Raw genomic sequence first — 21,967 nt, forward strand, 5'->3', positions numbered from 1 at the left:
TTAAACAGAGTCATCACCATCAGTTTGATCAGTCTTACTAACTATTGTCTCAGGGAACTATTTACTATTGCGTGCCTGCATGTACTGCACGCCATAAGCAGTAGCTCTGGTACTGTGATGCTTACAAGGGTTAGGGCTCGCTGTTTGGAGTAGGGCTGAGGCAATATTTTCCTAGAACAAATCTGCAGAGCTCCTGTGTGGTCCTCCACACATGCTTTAATTAGACGTTATCTGAAATAGAATAAATACATATGTTGCTGCGCATGCAGTGTTTGGTAAAATAATTCTGTCCTACTGTGTTAAGAGAACATGTAGAACCCATCTAACAGACTAAATTTGTTCTCCCAGATAATGGACAGTTTTTCTTACCTGATGGATAAGAACATTTTTTTACTGCCTCTCTCTTTGTGGTGGTTTTATTTTAATTATAGTTATCTATTTTAGTATATATCTTATATCTGTCATATTTCTTTCATGTGCCTCTTTTTAAGGACAATCACTGTTAGGGTGTAATTTGATTTTTTTTTCCTGCATAAAGCTTGTGTGAATTGCCTTTATATCCCTAACCAGTTTAATTCCAAATGGGTGTGTCTGATCCTACATCTTATAGATTTGGTTTTTTTTAGTGGTACAGTATAGTGTTTATTTAGTGATATACAAATGGTAGCTGAGTATTCTTTCTGTTTGAACTTCTCCGAAGTTTTGGGATGTAGACGGTGTCCTATATTCAGTTTCCATTGTATCAAGGTTGGAAGGTAGAAATCTTAGTTGGGAGTTAAATACGTTGTCTCAGTTCATTAATGTAAAATAATAATTCTGGCCCATCTGAAGACAGAGTAGCTAATTGAAGAATTCTCTATAAGGAAGAAGAACAAGCTTTGTGAGCTACCATTTGTGGACAGGGGGGAGCTGACAGGCATTGTGGATTCTGCACTCTCAGCTTTTGTGGTGGAATAAAGAAAAAATCCTGTTTGGTCTTGCATTGATGTATTTGGATGGGGTAGAGGGTACAGAGAACCACTTTCCTTTTCTCCTGTATCCAGGCAGTATATGGACAGGATTCCAACAGACTGCTATTGAGTGCTAGACAAATGGTTGCATGCTAATGCACCCAAAATTAACTGCTCCATTGTCCCAAGAGCGGGTAAGTCAGCTGGCTTTTGTGATATGGTGAGGTATATGCCCCCCTGTGTGGGGTTACCATACGTCTGTATTTTCCCGACATGTCCGGCTTTTTGGTTCTTAAATCGTCGTTCGGGAGGAATTTTTAAATATCTAAAAATGTCCAGGATTTTGCCATTATTATTTTTCCCCAAAGAAAGGTTGATCATTCAAGAAAGAGTGAAAGTTGATCATTTGAGAAAGAAAGTGAATGTTGATCACTCAAGAGAGTGCCCGCTTTTTCCCCCTAGCTCCCAGCGCTTGTACCGCAAAACAGCTGTTTCACACAGCTGGGAGGGAGGGGGGAAGAAGGGGAATGCGGCGTGCTCAGGGGAGGGGGTGGGGCTGGGGTGGGGATTTGGGGAAGGGGTTCAATGGGGCAGGGGGGGCGGAGTTGGGGCGGGGACTTTGGAGAAGGGGTTGGAATGGGGGCGGGGAAGGGGTGGAGTTGGGATGGGGGGGCGTGAGCAAATACCCCCTCCAACCCCCCTGGAGTGTCCTCTTTTTTGAATGTTCAAATATAGTAACTCTACCCCTGAGTCTATGGTGCCATAGCAGCAGACATTGAATAAGGAGTACGTGTAGCGCCTGAGCAGTGGTAAGAAGGCTGCTGACCTTCCCCAAGTCCTCCTGCTCTGTGCTGGTGGGATGTTTCTTGGATCCTCTGCTAGGTCATTACTGGTCTGCTCCTCCTCCTAAGTACTAATATAAGGCACAGAGTAGCAAGGAAAAGGTTTTGCTTCAAATTAGCAGCACACAAATAGCTGTCAGTGTTTTTCAGGAGTGTTTTAGAAGTTCTGCTAAGAAAAACAGAGATGGATTGCATAGGTGAAGGAAGGGATAGTGATGGATGGTGTAAATCTGAGGATGCACGTGCAGGCCAGATTTTATACGCTCAGGCCTGGATCTACAAAAGTTTCAGTAGAAGTTAGGAGCTTAACTGCCTTTGTGGATCTGGGCCTAAATCCCTGCAATGAGAAGAATTTGACTTGATGAGAAAGAACACACACTCTCATGCTTGTGTTAACATATGCTAAAACCAGTTTTGCCTGTTAGGCAAAGGTCCCTGCTGAGGGTCATGTGGAGTTGTATATACCATTACTGATCTTCAGGGTCTCTGAGCTGTCTTCAGAGCTGTCAGGCAAACAGGGATGGCATGCATGCTCCTATATTGTGAAGTCATGGATTATATTTGTGGACTGCCATTGCGCAGAGTGTGCAAAAGATAAAGCTCCTTTTGCCTTAGACTGCATCTGTGCATCCACACAGATGATGACTACTATATGGTATAATAAAAGCTTTAAACTAATTTTTCTAGCATTACATTATAATATAATGATAAATATTCTTGAATAAGTGATGGCATACTGTATATAGTTTATTCAACCTCAACATGAATACAGTAATTTTTGGTAACACAATTGCAAGATGTTTGGAATTTCAGTGGTTTTCTTTTTCTTTTTTTTTTTCATTAAGGGTGGTAGGCATGTTGATTATGTAGTGGATCAGATTGTTGGTAAATTGATAGAGGTGGTGAAGAAGAAAAACAAAGCTGGAGTTTCAGTGAAACCATTTCAGGCAAGTAGTTTCATGTATATTAAAAACAAATACTGAAAAAGAATGGAGGCAACAGTTTTGATAAGTGAATTGATTTCTCTGTTTTTTCAACAGGTGAAGAATCATATATGGGTTTTTGTGAATTGCCTGATAGAAAATCCAACTTTTGATTCTCAGACAAAGGAAAACATGACCCTTCAGCCTAAAAGTTTTGGGTCCAAGTGCCAGTTATCAGAGAAATTTTTCAAAGCAGTAAGTATGATATGATTTTATGATGGGAACACAGGAATTCCATGCTGGATCAGGTTTTCATGTGCTCCCAAATGAAAGTACAAGATTAATTGGGTTATAGAATCTGCATTTTTATGAATCCAGAGACTTCAACAAACTGCAAATGGCATGGAAGGATTTCTGCTGCCCTTCTAGTCTGAGTAGTGGAGGCAATAGGCTGCACTGTGCCCTTGCCCGATTTCATTTCATTTCCATGGCTCACCCGCCTATGGTAGATTACATACTATTTATGCTAGTAAATTTCTAATCCAAAGAGAGGCATTTTCAAATTTTCGTTGTAACAGTACCTTTTGAGTTGAGGATTATTATCTTCGCTAATTTGTCCTTTAAAATGTGTCTTAGACTATTTAGCAAAGGGTGCATAGAAGAACTTGTCTTTTCTTCTGTGAATCAAGTAACATATAACTATTAATATGCCATTCAAAAATATATACTCTCCTCCAGTAATGTAATTTGAAAATACGGGTTTATGTTTTAATTCAGACAGTTCAGGTAAAGCCTTTTTAAACAGATGCAGTGGTGTAAATGCAGGTTCCCCCTCACCGGTGCCTCTTTATAAGGCTCTATTAAATAAAAAAGTAGAATTAAATTTCAGCCAGAATTCATTCAACTGTGTCCTCTTTAGTGCCAGTAACCTAAATGGAAATGGAGCAGCATGTGAGTAGGAGATTTACAGCTTGTACTCCTAACATCAAACAGATTTACACTGAATAAATAAAAAAAATGCAACTTCTAGGTCTTAAAATACTAGTTCCAGACTTGTTGTGAAAGCTTTTCCATTACAAGGACAGTATTAAACTATACCGTACTGTATTAAACTATACCATAGCCAAGTGTGTACACAAGAGAAGCTCCAAAAAGAGGAAGGTATTTAGAAATTTGGCTACCTTTTTTTTATCAAATTCAGAGGAGGAAGGCCTCCCACCCAGCAGGCCAGAATCATTAGCCAGGTTCTTTGAAGATTAACTTGATGTTGAATAGGTAATATACAACGTAGTATGTTAAGATTTTTTTTATAACTTTGCCTTAATAACAAATTAAAAAAAAAACCACCTAGTTTCATCACATGGAATCAGCCGCATTTTTCTAACCTTTTAGTACGTAAGGGAAAAGCAACAAATCATAATAATGTGAGACTGGATGCAACCTCCAGAATTGCACTTTATTATGTCTTTTCTTTCTGGCAGTATTTTTTTTTATTTGCAGTGTGTGTACTCTTTGCTAGAAGTGTGCATTTTATATTTAAGGGTATTAAATGTGCAGTGAAATCGCTAACCAGTGAATTTTTTATGACGAGGGAATAGTGAAAAGCCAAAGCACGTGGTATTTGCATCCAGTGGTGGTTTCTTTTGACGTGAAATTATCTCTCCAACTAGTTACTATGTGGAAATATTTGCTATAGAAATGTGTTACTCATGCTGCATAAATTTTTCTTGCATTGGTATAGAATTCCTGGGTAGAGTTCTGGTGGTTTGCTGATATAGGGCCCAATTCTCATTTATACTCAGGCCATTTTATACCATTCTGAACATATAAAGAGGTCTTTAAAGTGCGTGTAAATGTAGCTCACTGCTGGAGAGGTGTAAACTGGCCTTGGTGTAAATAGAATCAGGATCATGGTACCTAAAATGTGCTGTGCATTTCATAAACCTAGTATAAGACAGGTCCCTTACTTTAAAAGTTTACAATTTAATAGAGAACTCCTAGACAAAATACTAATAAAGACGTGGGGAAGGGAAGCAGGAATTAGGGAGAAGCATAATAACAAACATGTGGGGGATATAAAATAAAAGAAAGGAATACATAGGGTAGGTTGGGGGTTGTTTGGATGCTAATGTACATATAGTGTTAGTTGCTTGAATATTTTTTAAATCATGCTTTTTTGAAATTGTTTAGGGGAATTTGAAAACCACTGATGGATCTTAGATTGGATTCTTACATTTTACTGTATTATTTTAAGTTAGTGTGTGAAGCTCTACTTCTGTGCTCATGCACAACTCTAATCTATCATTTATAGGCCTCTAATTGTGGTATCGTAGAGAGTATTCTGAACTGGGTCAAATTCAAGGCACAGACTCAGCTGAACAAAAAATGTTCATCAGTGAAGCACAGTAAAATCAAGGGCATTCCAAAACTAGATGATGCTAATGATGCTGGTAAGAGCTTTAATATGATTACTTCATGCCAAGAAGTTTATTATGTTTATATCTTTAATGTTATCAACAATTGTTAAATCACTGTTAGAAGCTCTAAATCTGTTGTACACAAGTTTAAGATAGTTTATTGTTATGTTAATGATATGTTTCTGTTCAACCTTTAACTGTTCAAACTATTCAAAGTATATTTCTGTTCAGACTTTATCATCTTGAACTGCATACTTCTCTATGCAAATTTTTAATGATCAGTGAAAGAAAGGTGAACCCCTTAGTGTTGTAGCTGTCAGTCTGATGCTAAGACTACCAGATGCTTTACAGTAAGGAGTTAATAGTTCTGACTTAGGGTCTGGCTTTTATTTAGAGAGGTACATCACAATAAGTAGTGTGTCCAATATTCTGTTAGGTTTTTTATAATATATGTCAATATTCACTGAATATATAGAAATAATAATTCATTGTGATTAGGTAGCACCATGTAAGACAGCTGAGGAGGCTTTGTAATCTTTTCTGAACATTTTCTAGTTTTTTAGCCACAGAAACCTGGGGAGAAACTGTTCCATCACCTGGGATTAGTGTTTTTTAGGTAGGGATGAGATCTTAGGGACAGAGAAACAGTCTGACCTTTGGGCATTTAGTATAATTTGATAACTGATCTCTTTGCACCAGGAAGAAAACCATTTTGCATACATTTTAGCTTCCAAAAAATTAAGAATTTGAAAGGAGTAGCCCTCTTTAAGCATTTTCATTTTAAGGGTTTTCATTTTCATATGGGGTTTTCTGAGAATGTAGGATATGTCCACAACCCAATTAAAAACCTGCGGTTTCTGGGGCTCAGGCTAAGGGGCTGTTTAATTGCAGTGACATCAGGGCTCGGGTTCGAGTCCAGGTTTTAGAACCCTGCAAGATGGGAGTGTCCCAGAACTTGTGCTGCAGCCCAAGCCTGAATGTCTACACCACAATTAAACAGCCCCTTAGCCTGAGCCCCACGAGCCTGAGTCAGCTGGCACGGGCCAGCTGTCGGTTTCTAATTGCAATGTAGACATACTCTTAAAGTCCATTTCTTAAATTTTCAGAGCCTTGTTTGTTTCTGAAATACCACTGTTCAAATCATCAGATTCAAAAAGGCAACCTGCTAAGTCACGGAGAGACTCATATTACTGTGAGGAATCTGGAGAACACAAGACTTCTCTCTTTTCTGAGGAAGTTATATATGCCTTTTTTTGAGGTTTAGTATTAAATAGTCATTTTCTCCAGCCTCTGAGAGGGTCATTGGTATTTGAAGAATGGAGTAAGCTCCAGAAGAGTGGAGCTAATATCTGGCTTTCCTTCCAGGAAGGATTCCTATGAATATATGGACTGTCTGCAGCCCTAGCAATGAGGGAGGAACAAGAGAGAATCATCTTGTTTTAATACGTTAATGTTTTAGGACGAATGAGAACTGCTTGTGGAGAAGTCCCAAATCTTAGCCTTTTTCCCTAGGCAAACAAGTATTCTTGTCGTGTTGTTCTGCTTCTGTCAGATGGAGGCAGAACACTTGAATTATGGCTTGGTTCCAGAGAAGATAGAGGGGGTACCAATACTTTGATCCATTGAGCAGCTTCCATGTGTGCGTGCTTTTGCATGTGGTTACCCAGTCCAGACTTGTGGATTCTGCATGTATGAGAGAACCAGACATAATGAGGTCCAGTGGAAGATGAAGTTACTTGTATAAAAATTATGCAGATATATGGGTGGGGGGATGAAAAACCCATCTTTAGTGTATATATGGATATATAAGTGTATGTCATTTGTAGACCGTGTAGGGCTGCAAGACAACCACCCAGAAGTGGCTATTCACTCAAAGATATAACAGCCAGTACTCCTCTGTTTTCCTTATGCAGGAGTTTTAGGTCCCTGGATTTGTGTGAGACATCTCCACCCTCTTCCATTGCATTCATCTTCCCCTCCACACCGGCCCATTGCTGGGATGAGGAGCTCCTCAAAGGAGGAGTGGGTGGGGAGGTTGCTTTGCTCCCTCTGTGGAGCTTAAGTGGTATGGATGGTCTCACATTCTGAGTGAAACTCACCCTGTATTAAAGAATTATCTATCATTTTGGTTTAGGGAGAAAACCAGTAATTTAGTACAAACATATTTTCTGGTTTGCTTTCTTTCCTGCCTCTTTCCCACCCCTCCCCAGGTGGCAAACATTCTTTGGACTGCACGTTGATTTTAACAGAAGGAGACTCTGCTAAATCTTTAGCTGTATCTGGCTTAGGGGTCATTGGACGAGACAGATATGGGGTATTCCCACTCAGGGGTAAAATCCTCAATGTTCGGGAAGCTTCTCACAAGCAGGTAAGCAGTACTGCCAGCCCCCAACGTTAAAAAAATCTTGTCAGCTTCAGTGTATATAATGGCTTAAAAATTGTGAAATTTTAAAAATAATGATTTTTAATGTGTCTTTATTTGATGTTTGAGCTTTCAGAGTTCACATTTTCAAAAGATTCTCAGCAGATGTGAGTTACTTTTTATTGAAATTTGAGATTCCCACCTAATAAAATGACATTTGGAGATGGGGCTTCCAGAATTTATAAAATATTGCAAAAGTTGTGGTAAAAATAATAAGAGTTGGCAACATTGGGTAATGAAGGACAGCACCTGAACTAAGAGACTCTTAAATATGGGGAGGTTTTGGTATAGTTGATGTAATATTATACAAATATCAGGGTATCAACTCATGGTGCTTTTTTACCCCGTGCTGAATCTCTGCTTTTTACACAGATTATGGAAAATGCAGAAATCAACAACATTATCAAAATAGTTGGTCTGCAGTACAAGAAAAGCTATGAAGATCCAGAATCTCTAAAATCCCTGAGATACGGAAAGATTATGATCATGACTGATCAGGTTAGTTTGAGGTATACAGGTTTAAAAAACACAAAACTAAGATATTTTAGAGTCTTTGGTTTTTCATTTTTGCTAGTTTTGTAGGTATCACTTTTACCTAGCCTTTGCAGAAGGAGGGCACAAGTCTGTGCAGAGAAGCTCCCCACTGCTTAATGTTCTTTGGGGGATGATTTCCCTATAACTACTGTTTCTTCTTCGAGTGGTGTTCCTGTGGGTGCTTCACTTTGGGTGATGGTGTGCCCTGTGCCTCGAGTTGGAGAATTTTGAGAGCAGTACCTGGCTGGGCTGCACATGCACTCTCCCTGTCTCAGGCCTGCAGTGGCAGTTAACTGGAGCTGTGCGGACCCCTTGTCCCCCAGTTCCTTCACACCCATCCTTGGTCTGAGTCGGAGCTCCAGCAGTGCGCTTCCTCACCTCAGACTTAATTTAGTTAGATTAGTCAAGTAGTTTAGTGTAGTTAGCTTAGTTGGTTAAGAACCTTTTATTTCTTTTTCTCCTCATTTTAAAAAAAAAGGACCAAAAACTTTTTTCTCCTTTCGTCCCCTTAAGGGACATTATTTTCCTCAGAATGCCAGGGTCGTTTGGCTTTAAAACTGCCACTCCTGTCGCAAGGCAATTCCGCTTTCTGACAGACACTCACAGTGTGTCCAGCGCCTGGGGGAAACTCATGTGCCCCAAAAGTGCACATATTGCCATAATCTTAAGACCCAGACTAGGAAAGCCAGGGATCTTAAACTGAAGCTCATCCTAATGGAGAAGTCCCTCTGTCCCATTTCAGACTGGCTCGCAAACTTCTCCTGCCACCCTATTATGGCAGGCAGCTTCCGACAGACCCCTCTCCTCCATCCCGAAAGGAAGGAACCTGTCTCCTAAAGGACGTGGAAAAAGGAGAGCTAACACTTCCCCTCCCAAGACCATGTCAAAGAGGAAATTCCCCGACTCCCTATAACCATTGTATAGGTTACAACAGGTATCAAACAGATAACCAAATTCTGCTTTACTATACCAGAGCAACCCATCTGATTTCAAATCTTTGTTCCATTGGTGTGAATGAGAACATATCTGACCTAGCACACGTAAATATGTTGAGGCACGAGTGGAAAAAATGGGACAAAGGCCATGTTTTAGGAGAAATGACAGTAGAAAGTGGCTCAGGGGATAGTAAATATACTATTAGTAGTGTCGTTTTTAAAAAAAGAGATAAATGTTAGGGGAAAATATTGTATGGATCCTCTCCAAAATGACTGGTATTAAAACCAGTGTCCTTTTGTTAGGAATAATAAAAACAAAACGCAGACAAACTAAATCAAACAAGGTTTTTTATACATTGTGTTTTGAAATTCACTGATAATAATTAGTACCTCCCTTTTCGAAAACACTTCACAAACAATCCTCATATACCCCTCTGAAGTATCTATGTACTATCCCCATTTTACAGATGTGAAACTGAGGGGGAAGCTGATATCCAAAATTTCAAAAGTCCACCTGATCTGATTTTTGTCAAAGGTGCTGAACTACCACAACACTAATTGAAGTTAGTTGTGGGTTCTCATTGGCCCTGAAAATCAGGCTCCAGAGTCTAAAGTTGGACATACACACAAAAGTAGACAATTTTGAATAATTAGGCTTTAGTTATTTTCCCAAGGCCACACAGTGAATAAGTGATAGAACGGGGATTAGAATTCAGGAGTGTTTGATTCCTAAACTTGTGCCATATCAACTAGATTATGCTGTTTTACGAGACAATCTGTCTGTTAGATAGCCGCAGGGAACAAATTCCAGAGGTAGGGTCCTCAACTGAGTGAACTCCTTTGCTTGATTTCAATTTATTTAGTGTGTGCATAGTTGTCTAGCCAAGCGATGGCATCTTCAGTGGCATGATGCAGTTCTTCTAGGCCACCACTGAACCTAATCAGTAGGCATTCATTGACAATGTGCGTCATCGTCTGTGCTGCGCCACAGCTGAACAAGGGCTGTCATGAAGGCCCCAGAAATACTGGTTGGCTGCACAGAAACCTTGCCCAGACCAGAACCTGTTTAACAGAGACCATTGGCGACAGGGCAGGTCAAAACCAGGCGGGCAACTTGTGAGGTCGGCGACGAGGGACTGGCTGGGGATTATAATAGATATCCATTCCTCTCACCAGAGTGTTTCCGCCCTAACATCCTGGCATGGTGGATGAGACCATAATGGGTGGAGTGACGGCAGAGGTGCAGCCGGTGGTTTAAAAAGGTTATTATGCAGTGGCAGGCTTGAGTTGGCACGTACTTTCTCCTCCAGTAACTTGCCAGTGGCAACCTCTCATCTGATATGAGGAGGAGCAATATTGCTCAGAACTGGGAGCCATGGGAGTGGAGTTGGACACAGGGTGCTGGAGATGATACGCATAGCGGCATGTAACTGCGTATCCACCAGTTTGATGTGTGATGATCGGCTCGATACTGGTGCACAGTACTCCACCACCAAATACGAGGTGGCAAGAGCTGATGTTCGCAGAGTTTGAGCACGAGCACCGCATGATGAACCTGCCAGTTTGCTAAGAAGGTTGTGGCGCGACTTAACTTCAGCTGCTGTCTTCTTCAGGTGGGCATGGTAACTCAGTGTGCAGTCTAAGGTCACAGCTAGATATACTGGTTCTACTTCATGCTTCACCTTCTGACCATTCAGATAAACATTCAGTTTCCAGGTTGTGCTGGTGTGATGAAGATGGAACAAACTGGAGACTGTTTTTATGACGTTTGGCTGAAGGCGCCAAGTCTTATAGTAGTGGGCTAACTTTGCCATGTCCCGGTTTAAGGTGGCATCAAGCTCGTGGAACATCTGGGCCTGGGTACCGCAACAGATGTCATCTGCGTAAACGAACTTCCGTGACTTTGTTGTTGGCAGGTCATTGATGTAAAGGTTGAACAGGGTTGGCGAAAGCACAGAGCCCTGGGGTAACCCATTGCTCTGTCGTCGCCAAGCACTCGTCTCCTCCCACATATGGACTCTGAACTGCCTATCGCGGGGGAACAGTTCAACGACGCCTGTGACCTAAGGTAGCAGGACCCGTGATACCCTCACAAGCAGACCAGTGTGCCATACCGTATTGTACACCGCTGTTAGAGTGATGAAAACAGCGCCTGTTTTCAAGTTTCTCTGGAAGCCATTTTCAACAAATGTGGTCAGCGCAAGAACTTGGTCGCATGTGCTACGGCTTCGGCGAAAGCCGGCTCAGTCAAGGCTCAAAATTCTCTCCATGTCGGGTAATATGCGCGGTAGGACCAAGCGTTCCAGTGCATTGAAGCACACCGACAATAATGGTATGGGACGATAGCTTGATGCTTGACTTGGGTCCTTTCCAGGCTTTAGGAGGCCAATGACTTTTGTGGTGTGCCATGTCTTTGGTAGCCTTCCATCACCGATGACCCTTGTGAAGAATTTCACAAGCCAAAGTTAAGCATGGGAGCCAAGGTTTTTCAGGAATTCTGGAGATATGTTGTCATAGCCCACAGGTGTTCCACACTTGCTGCTACCCAGTGTCTGTTACAGTGAATGGTTGTGGTTAGTATCTGATCTGGTTTACACGTTTAAACATACGCCATTCGTTCCTCATTTGTCTTTGCACCTGTTTCTCCAAAGGTTCTCTGGGCACTTTAAGTAGGTGTCCAGCTACCTGGTTGGGTGTCACTGAGGGTTGGCAGAATGCAGGTGGCTGTTGTGCTGCTCCAAGGCGTCAGAGTAGACTCCAACACTTGCGGCTGGAGCGGGTAAAGCTCATCCTCTTGGTCGTCTCCTCCCATCTGGCTCGGCAAGCAGTGTCCAATGATTCGATCAGATGGTCAGCGACATCTGGATCACCAGATGCCTCATACCGCTTGAACAAGGCAGTGCTGTCTGCGTCGAGACAGGATGTAGACCCGGCGGCAACCGCATGGGATGGCTCTGCAGGCTGCTTTGTAGATAGCACACAGAAGCGACGGTAGGTCTCATTTACTGAGATATGCCGGGCTGATTTGTCACCACACTCTTCTCCAACGCTTCCCGGTATCTTTCGGAAGTTTCACCAGGTCTTTTTGGAACTCTTGACAACTGGAAGCTCGATATGGATCAGCGGTCTGTGTTGGCTGCGTAGGAAGTTATCCAAGATGGGCATGTTGCTGGCTGAGGGTGGCCATGAACTGAACTGATCCAGCACAGGTCAGGACAGTAGTCATGATCTCATCTAGAAGAATGGAATGTGTCTCGCTGCTTAGCATCATGGATAAGGGCAAGGTCATTTCAAGATGCCCAGTCTGCAAGTTGTTCACAATCAGTGTCAGCCTCCTTATATCTCCAGTCTGTGTGATGTCTGTAAGTCTCCGACATAGTTGGGTGTGGTAGGCTTTGTAGAACCTGTTGGTTCCAGCTGACTCTTAGAGGCTTGTATACATTTGCCAGCCAGAAACCGCCAACCTGTATGGTATCACAGAATTCAGTAGACGTCAGCTGAATGGCATCTGCAGTATCGGACTGAATATATGTGGCTCGGCCATGCTTCGGATATGCCTCATGGCACAGCAGGTCGAAGCCGTCGATACTGTAATGCCTGACTTCTGCAGTTGCCACATGTGTCTCTTGCAAGCAAATGATATCGATAGTATGTCGATGAGCAAGAATGCCAAGTAAATCTCACTTGGCAGCCGACAAACCCTCCACGTTGAGTTATAACACGCATAGAGCTGGACCAACTCCATAGAAGTCCTCTGGCTGCACGTTCGGGTTGTTGGTGATGACAGTGCCGGGGTTCGTTGAGCTGGTGCTCATGGAATTCGGCTCACTGGTTGGATCATTAGCTTCCCTGACTGCTGTCAGGTACTGGCGGGTGGCACAACGAGGATGCTGATCCAATGCCCCCTCATTGATTTCAATGAGAGTTAGGTTCGTAGACACCTAAGAAAATCCCATTAGTCACCTATCTGCATCTTTAGATGTCTAAATACTGTTGAAAATCTTGTCCAAAGTGCTTAACACCTGGACACCTGGAACTGAAAGCAAAATCTTCCATATTAATGTGAACTGCAGCAATGGGATATAGAATGAAAGGTGATGTCAAAGTTGAGTCCCAGATGACTCTGGGTTCTGAAGATTACCACCAACACTTGTGATTACAACTTGAAGTGAATATGAAGTCAGCACAGATATAGCAGTACAGGTGTTTTATGGTTGTGGTGACTCATCAGTCTCAGATCATGGGAGGCTACATTTTCTACTAGCTAAAGCTTCTGGGTGGACTTCAAGGATAGACATAAGAACTACACTTCAGTAGTCTAGCATGGAATTAACAAAAGCATGGATGACTATTGCAATTTAGAGAAGAATAGTTGCAATGTTTTCAGCCAGTCATAGATGATGAAAGACAGTTGTCTGTTGCTGCTACCTGAGAATCTAGGTGCACCAATGGTTTCAGTAGTCATCTGGGACTACATACTGCTATGGTGAAAGGCAATCGTCATTTGAAAGTCTGTGGCTTTATATTGGGCTAATCACAACTTGTTGAGTCACCGGAGAATGATGTATCCCTTGGTGTATTCACCACAAGAAAGTGTACAGGATTCCATTGGGAAGGGAAGCTGCTTCTTGTAGCAGTGTGCCTGTGGATGCGTCACTGTAGGTATGCTTATGCTGCCTTGTGCCTTTGATCGGAGGTTTCTCATAGCAATGTTAGTTCAGCCAATGCATGTATGTTACACCATCTCATGCTATGTGCTGTTGCTATATAGCACTGCATGGGTGAGCCGCCTTCATTTCCTTCTCAACCGCCTTGGCTTGAGATGGAGCCTTAACATTGTCTATGTTTAGTTTTACCTCTACCGTGTCCCCTTAGTTCTTTTAGTAGTTATTTTATTGTAGTTGTCCTTAGCAGTACTTAGTACTAGTTTTAGCTGTACTAGTTTAAAAACAAAAACTTTTTAAAAACAGGATATTAGTTTCTACCCTCCTGAGAGATTTTTACTTTACTGGGAGGACATACGCGGTTCTCCTGGTTTCAAAGGTTGCCTGTTGTGCTGGGAGGCAATCCCAGTGAGTGACGGACACTCCTGGTGCATCCATTACCTCTGGGAATCTCATATTTCCCAGAAGTGCAACTTATGTCTGGCATTAAAATCAAGAGCCAGAAAAAAAAACCAAGGAGATCAAACTTTGACTCTTCATGATGGAGATCTTACTGCGCCCAGCCTCTGTCCATGGCCAGGGGAATCCCCCCATATGATGGTCTCTGAGTAATCTGCTGCCTCCCCTGTCTCCAAACCACACTCCTTGATGGCATCTAAGAGGAGGACCCAAGATTCCTCTCATAAGACTCCCAAAGGCTGTCCCCTAAGTTCTTCACATAGGGAATCTACTTCAAAGAAGTCGTGGTCTCTGATGATTCCATCTACTTTGGCACGCACTGCTCTCCAATCTGGTACCTATGAGGCTGCTGGTTCCTCGGGTACCAAGGGCACTGTCAAGTTCAAAGACTGTAAAGTTCTGGGCTCGGTTACCATCGTCGGTTACTGTCAACCGAGCAAGGCGGCAAGAAGAGCGCTGCCTGGGCTCTATCTGCACACCCCTCGGAGCAGTTGAGGTTTACAGTAACGTCAGCTCCTTCAGCTACTATCACTTCAGCGCATGCATGGACATTCTACTGACAACACTCAGTCGGCTACTTTACAATTCGGAATTGCCAGCTACCAAGCTTTAAAGGCAAAATATAATCATACAAATTATACCAAGCTGAACTCATTTATTGAGCATCTATCAGCAGAACATTAGAGAGCAATTCCAGGCAATTATTGCAGAAGGCCAGCTGCTCGCCAGAAGATCTCTGCAGGCCTCCTTTGACTGTTGATACTGCCACCCGGTGGATGGTAGTAAAGTGTTCGCTGACAGTATGGACCAATCTCTGCACTTCTTAAAGGACTCCAGGGCTACTTTGTGTTCTCTCAGGATCTATACACCTGCCCAAAAGAGAAAGTTTAATAAGTCCCAGAAGGCACAGAGTTCTCAAGCTCCCAGAGATCAGAAGAACCTCAACACAAGAGACAGAGGTTCCAGAGAAGAAAACCACCAACTTCTCAACCTTTGACCTCATAGCCTTCTACCACCAAGCTCCAGTTTTGACAGAGTGGTCGAGTCCTGAGTTGCCATCCTCATTCTTACCAGCTGCACTGATTCACCTGCCTTTCTTCCCACTTCCAGTGGGCTTGGGAGTCAATCAGTACAGACAAATGGGTTTGGCAGACTATATTTGCAGCGTACTCCATTCACTGTACTTCTGTTGTGGCTCCTGACATCCCTTCCCTGTCCCTCTTCAGGAACCCCTCTCATGAAAATCTTCTACAACAGAAAATAGGGCTCTCTCCTACTGTTGGGTACTATAGAACTGGTTCTATAGCAACACAGAGGGAAGGGGTTTTATTCCAGGTATTTCATGGTTCAAAAAAGAACAGCAGTTGGGAGACCCATCCTAGATTTAAGGCTACTCAACATCTTTGTGAAGGCAAAAATTCAAAATGATGTTGCAGCTATAATTCCATCACTGGACCAAGGAGATTAGATCTCGGCCCTAGATCTTCAGGAGGCATATTTACATATAGATAGGGCCATACCAAATTCACGGTCCATTTTAGTCAATTTCATAGTCATAGGATTTTAAAAATAATAAATGTCCATGATTTCAGATATTTAAATCTAAACTTTCACAGTCTTGTAACTGTAGGGGTCCTGACTCAACTCTGAAGGCAGCGCAAAAGTAAGGGTGGCAATACTGCAATCAACCTACAATAACCTTATGACACCTCCCTCTCCCCCAGCCCTCTTTTGGGTCGGTACCCCAGTTTGAGAAAACTGGTCTTCCCCGTGAAATCTGTATAGTATAGGGTAAAAGTACACAAAAGACCAGATTTCACAGTCCGTGACACATTTTTCATGGCCGTGAATTTGATAGGGCCCTATAGATCCACCAGCTACACAAAAAATGCCTACGCTTTGCTCTTGGTCAGGACTACTTTCAGTACAGGGTGTTCCTTATCAACCAACCCATTCACCTCCTAATCTTCCACCCTGAACCTCACCTAGGCAAAGAAGAGGTGCTCTTACACACACTGAGGTCAGGACAGCCCTGGTCTTCTATCTTGACAGGACTAAGCCTTTCAGAAAAACTTCCAAATTATTTGTTTTGATCACAGACAGATCAAAAGGGTCCACAATCTCTAAACAAAGACTCTCCAAGTCGATAGCCAACTATATAGTTGTTGCTACCAATCTTGTAATCTGCAAATACCCTGAGACATATGAACTCACTCTATGAGGTCTATTTTCACCTTATAGGGTGCATAACCATCTCTCCCTATTAATCTCTGAGGGAGGCCACGCCTCCTCACTGTCACATACCTCTAAAGGTGAGTTCAGAAGGGTGGAATTAGCTGCACCTAGTGCTGCGGCCCTCCAGCCAGGCAGAGCAGTACGTCAGTGTATGAGCCCCGGGCCCTTGGTCACGGCAGGGCAGCGAACAGTTAGTAGGCTCTGACCTGCAATCAGGGCAGAGCGGCTAAGCAGTCTGAGCCACAGGGAAGGGTGAGCACCAGCACAGTCTAGGGGCTCAGGCAGCAGAGGATGGTAGGGTACCACAGGCTTCCTGGCCTAAGATGGGGGTGTTGCCACCTCAGGGGTGAGGTGGTAGGGGGACATGGGCCTGCCCAACTCCACTGTATACCAGCCCAGGGCCCTAACAGTGGCGGAGTAGTCCGCCACTGTGTCAGCGGGGGATCCGCCTGCAACACGGTGACCTTGAATCAGGCCAACAGTCAACCAGACGGGCGTTTAGTTCTCTTGGGCTACTTCCTACATCCCCAGGGTTTGGTACCTCTATACCATGGGGGTTGTCTGCCATCTCAGGAAGCTCTGGCCAGTCCTCAGGAGGCAGCCCTGGCAGCACATCTGCAGGCTCCAGCAACAGGCGGGATGCATCTGTCTCCTGTGGTGGCTCCAGCCCAACTGAGCTGCAGGGCCCGTCTTTTTTACTTCTGCTTCCTGTCCTGCCCTTCTGCTTCCAGCAGAGTGGACATGGCTCTCCTGGTTCTGCCCATCAGGAGGCATGTTATGGTTCCTTCCTGTCACTCCCTGAGGGAGGCCGCACCTCCTTGCTACACACCTCTACAGTCTTTCTCAAAAATGGTTCCCATCATTGAAATACGTAGAGCTGCGACTTGGACTTCTATACTTAAGTTTGCTGAGCACTATGCAGTAACTCACAATTCTGCTTCCGATGCAGCATTCGGATCAGCTGTGCTTTCCTCTGTATTGGACTCAACTCCAAAGCCCCCTCTTCCTTAGGAGGAACTGCTTAGTAGTCACCTGGTAAAGCACCCACAGGGACGCTGTTTGAAAGAAAAAGAAATGGTTACTCACCATGTGCAGTAACTGTGGTTCCTTGAGATGTCTGTCCCTATGGGTGCTCCACTGCTCACCCTCATTCCTCTCTGCTTCGGAGTTCTCTGCTGTGGAGCATCGTGGTAGAGAAGAAACTGAGGGTGGTTCACCTGTGGAGTGCTATATAACTAGCATGGAGCATGAGGCTGAGTAACATGCATGCACGGGCCGAAAGGATACTGCTATGAGAAGTCTCTGATCAAAGGCACCAGGGGGCACAAGCACACCGAGAGTGAAGCACAGGGGGACACATCTCGAAGAACCACAGTTACTGCACAGGGTGAGTAACCATTTCGTTAAATTGCTGCTGAGTTGCTGAAGAGCCCTATCAACAGAACCGGTCCAGGGGATCCATTCAGCCACTCCCCTTTCAGTTCAAGCTGTACACTTCTGCATCTCTGCTGTCTTGCTGCTGATGAAAAGAAGGTTGTAGGTACTTTGTGCTTTGGCAACCATGCTCTGAGGACTTCTTCTACGGGAGGTCTTATCCCCTGGGCTATGCTTGTACAACCCAGAACTGAAACTACCCATTTGATTAAATGTTTCCCACTAAAAAAACATTGCGTCATTCTTATCCAGGTCAGTGAGATTTGTAACTATTGACACGTTGACTCCTTAATCATATATTGTCTTTGTTTTTGTCAGTTCACTTGCACTGGAGCTAATATGCCATATTCACTGATAGTGTTCCTTTTTCATATTTAGGATCAGGATGGATCTCACATAAAAGGCCTGTTAATCAATTTTATTCATCACAATTGGCCATCTCTTTTGAAACATGGTTTTCTTGAGGAATTCATTACTCCCATTGTAAAGGTACATCTTATACTGACAATATAAAGTTTGGATGTATTGTAGATAACATTATAAAAAAGGCTGACTAGGTATATTTTTGTTATTTTTAAGGCAAGCAAAAGTAAGCAGGAACTTGCCTTCTACAGTATCCCTGAATTTGATGAGTGGAAGAAACATATGGAGAATCATAAAGCATGGAAGATAAAATACTACAAAGGTTTGTTTTTAAAAAAACACTCATGGACTTGAAAAAGCAATAATTGGGTGGTGTCTGTTTTAGTAAGCACTTGTAGAATAGTTTCGGAAGTTATTTCAAAGTCAGTCACTGTAAATTGTTAGGAAAACATGATAATTCAAATACTATGATTATGTAGTAATTGTTTTCTCCTCATCTTGCAGGTTTGGGTACCAGCACTGCTAAAGAAGCAAAGGAATACTTTGCTGACATGGAGAGGCATCGAATCTTATTCAGATATGCTGGTCCTGAAGATGATGCTGCCATTACACTAGTAAGAACTTTTAAAACTACTGTGCGCCATGTTTTATGAATGCCATCACTTGCAGCAAGTATTGGGTCAAGAAATCCTGACTCTTAGTGTACAGTGGTTACTTACTTTATTTCTTCATTTTTCAGGTTATTTTGTTGATGTTTGAACAATATTACAATTCACATTCAGAGGCTGCGCCTTGTGAACATCTGTCTCACCACCTGACATTGTGCAAGGACTTTACAACAGCTCTTAAAGGGATACTGACAATATGATTTTTTAAATTAACTAATTTCAACAAAAAGTTTTTTTAGCTCTGTTAGTGTCTTTTGGTGAAGGGGCCTGAAAATCTGGAGTTGTAGGAGGTGGAAGGCAGCAAACTCATATATACTTATTTAATCTCTCTTTCAGACTCCACCCTGGCAGCTTCACATATCTCTTTAGGAGTAGGTTTTTTGGAGGATGGAAGTGGGACCTTCTAGGGCTTGTATGGTTGGACTACTAAAAAGAGTTGTACTGGATTGTATCAGAGCAGAATAAAATGAATGTTTAAAGTTCAGATAATTTTTTAGAGGAGTTTACTGAATGGTTTATAAAATAGAAATAGAATAGCATACAGAAAATAATTGCCACATACATTGTCTTTTAAAACATTTTTACTCTGTGCTGGAGAAGCGTGATACACCTAGATGGCACAGATAAACGGACAGTCTGTGAGTCGGAATTGCTCGTCCCAAAACACACAGGACCAAATCCTAGCTCTTTACTCTGTCTCTACTCAATCTGTGTGAAAACCAAGGACCAGATTGCTCCTTTCTACAGTAAAACTTGAAGGCAATTAGTTAAGGGAGAAGGAAAAGTTCATGACCGTAACCTACAAAGGTTCTCCTCCATTGGTCTAGTTGGAAAGGGGGACAGATTTGGCCACTTCTCTCTCCCCTCACAGAATGGTCTGTGCGGCCATTGGGATCCACAAGAGGCCTATACTGCTGAACTGGATTTGTATCCCTGGCATCTTCCTGCTCCTTAGCAGCTTAATTCCAATGAAGCTGTGCTACCAGGAACTGTCCTTGACTGTGGCTACATCCTGGACTGAATTATATATGGTTGGATCATGAGGGTCATTGTCAAGACAGTGTGCTAAGATTTGGTCTGGTCACAGAAATGAACGTGGTGGCAACTGTTTGAACCAGGTAGTTGGTAAATTTAAATTCCAGAAAAAGAAATTATATGCTTTTCTGAATATATTTTTTCACCTAGGGTAACCACTGAGTGGCAGTTCTAATCTCAGATATACATGCATTATTACAACACCATATACAAAAGCCACTTTTGTAGTTGAATAAGCAGTAGGGAATTTTCACATAATTTATTAATATGCACCTGCATATCTCAGTTAGAATTGAGCTCAAAGTTACTGGTGGCCATACTGCATGGTTGTCATTTACTTTTCATAATTATTAGAACACCATTATTTCTGTGTTTCTGAATCATTCACTCTTTGGGACAAATCTTACCCAATCCCTCCCTCACCCATGTGAGTGTGAAAGATAGTATAATCAAAGTCATTCTGCTGTGTGAGATAACGAGGGCAGGATGCATGGAGCCTGCACTCTTGGTTTTTTCTGTGTTCTGTAGTAGGTGGTTGGTTGGTTGGGGTTAGCTGGGGAACAGTGCATCTGGTAGATTTGCAAGTGTGTGGATCCACTCTCACCCCCAAATATGGAGTGAGTGGCTAGCAGTTATGGATGGTGGTATTGCAGCCCTGTGGCTGTGGAACAGACTTGGGATATAAGCTGACAGGGGAGAGAGAGAATATCTCTTCTGACACCTACAGAATTCTCTAGTTCCAAAGCCATTTATTTAAGCTTCATATTGGTATTAGGCTGTGGTTCATTGGGCCCTACCTTGCAATCTGTATGTGAGAGAAGCTCACAGGTACTTAAGGTTTGACTTGAAAGTCCAGTTCTACTCTGAAAAGTGCGAGTTTTTTTCTTCAGTAAGGTCTGCAAGATTTGGCCCACTATGTGTGGATCTCAAAAAGTATTGCAAAGCTCAAGAACCTGCTGATCAGAGAACTGCCCATTTGAAAACCCACCAACAATAATTGTTCTGACTGTAATGAGAGTAGTTTGTTGTGAGCGGGTATACAAGAGGATATGTATTTAAATAATTCCTCTATGAGAGCAGCAATTTATACAGATTGTTTTTATAATTTTTACCTTTAATAAAAGTTACTGTATATTTACAAGAACCATGCAATATTTTACAATAATTATTAAAATTACACATGTATAATGCTGTATATGCTAATAATATGATCTGAAATATTTGCAGGCCTTCAGTAAAAAGAAAATTGATGACCGAAAAGAGTGGTTAACAAACTTCATGGAAGACAGACGACAGCGTCGGTTACATGGCCTTCCAGAGGTTAGTTCTAAATGAGGAGAAGAGGCCTGGAGGATGATGGCTAAAATTAATGCGGTTTCAATGTTGAAATTATACTGATATATACATTTTCTTTTAGCAATTTCTGTATGGTACAGCAACAAAGCATTTGACTTACAATGACTTCATTAACAAGGAGTTGATTCTCTTCTCAAACTCAGACAATGAGAGATCCATTCCATCCCTGGTTGATGGTAAGTAGATATTCATGGTGATTTATGAGGATGTACCTTTTTATCCATGTCATTTTGAAGGAGATGACTGTATTTGAAAAGAAGTTGGTACTCTGAGAATGAAATTTTGGAATTAGTGAGAGAAATTGAGAATCTGTATGTTTCTGCTTCATTACGTTGCCTCTAATGTACAGTACTGAGTTGTCTCCTCTCTGAAGTGAAACTAGAGGCAGATCAAGTTGTAGCTTAACAACCTGTCCACTTGGCCAAACCTCATCCCTGGACTGTGCAGGTGCTCTGCTTCTGTTACAAGCGTTCCTTTCTTTCAAGTGCTCATATTCATCAACATTCAATTCACATTAGCAGTAGGGAGCGGATTACAGTGAAAGTCCTGTCCTCTCCCCTTCTCACATCAAGGACAGTGTTTTGGAGGCATTGGACCCATGCTGGGATCTTTCAGGTTTACCACCTTTTCTCCCATGGAGCAGCATGGATATGCAAAGAAGCACCCCAGACACAAAGCATGCTCCATTTGTAAAGCTCATAGCAGGAGAAGGGGAGATATATGCCTATCC

General features: G+C 42.5%; 1 protein-coding gene across 4 annotated transcripts in view; it reads left to right on the plus strand.

Annotated features, from left to right (window-relative positions):
- Positions 1-21,967, plus strand: part of TOP2B (DNA topoisomerase II beta) — a 127,432-nt gene that overhangs the window by 75,284 nt on the left and 30,181 nt on the right. For 3 of the 4 annotated variants that reach the window (XM_077811258.1, XM_077811257.1, XM_077811259.1), the window contains exons 9-18: positions 2,638-2,739; positions 2,833-2,970; positions 5,027-5,165; positions 7,343-7,500; positions 7,927-8,052; positions 18,194-18,304; positions 18,395-18,500; positions 18,683-18,792; positions 21,109-21,201; positions 21,299-21,413. In XM_077811258.1, coding sequence (XP_077667384.1) covers positions 2,638-2,739; positions 2,833-2,970; positions 5,027-5,165; positions 7,343-7,500; positions 7,927-8,052; positions 18,194-18,304; positions 18,395-18,500; positions 18,683-18,792; positions 21,109-21,201; positions 21,299-21,413 — 1,198 coding nt within the window. Of the gene's footprint in view, positions 1-1,084; positions 1,145-2,637; positions 2,740-2,832; positions 2,971-5,026; positions 5,166-7,342; positions 7,501-7,926; positions 8,053-18,193; positions 18,305-18,394; positions 18,501-18,682; positions 18,793-21,108; positions 21,202-21,298; positions 21,414-21,967 lie in introns of those variants that run through there. The other variant, XM_077811260.1, reaches the window with a different exon arrangement.

This window comes from Eretmochelys imbricata, chromosome 2, assembly GCF_965152235.1.
Source record: "Eretmochelys imbricata isolate rEreImb1 chromosome 2, rEreImb1.hap1, whole genome shotgun sequence".
In the NCBI taxonomy this organism is placed as follows: Eukaryota; Metazoa; Chordata; order Testudines; family Cheloniidae; genus Eretmochelys; species Eretmochelys imbricata.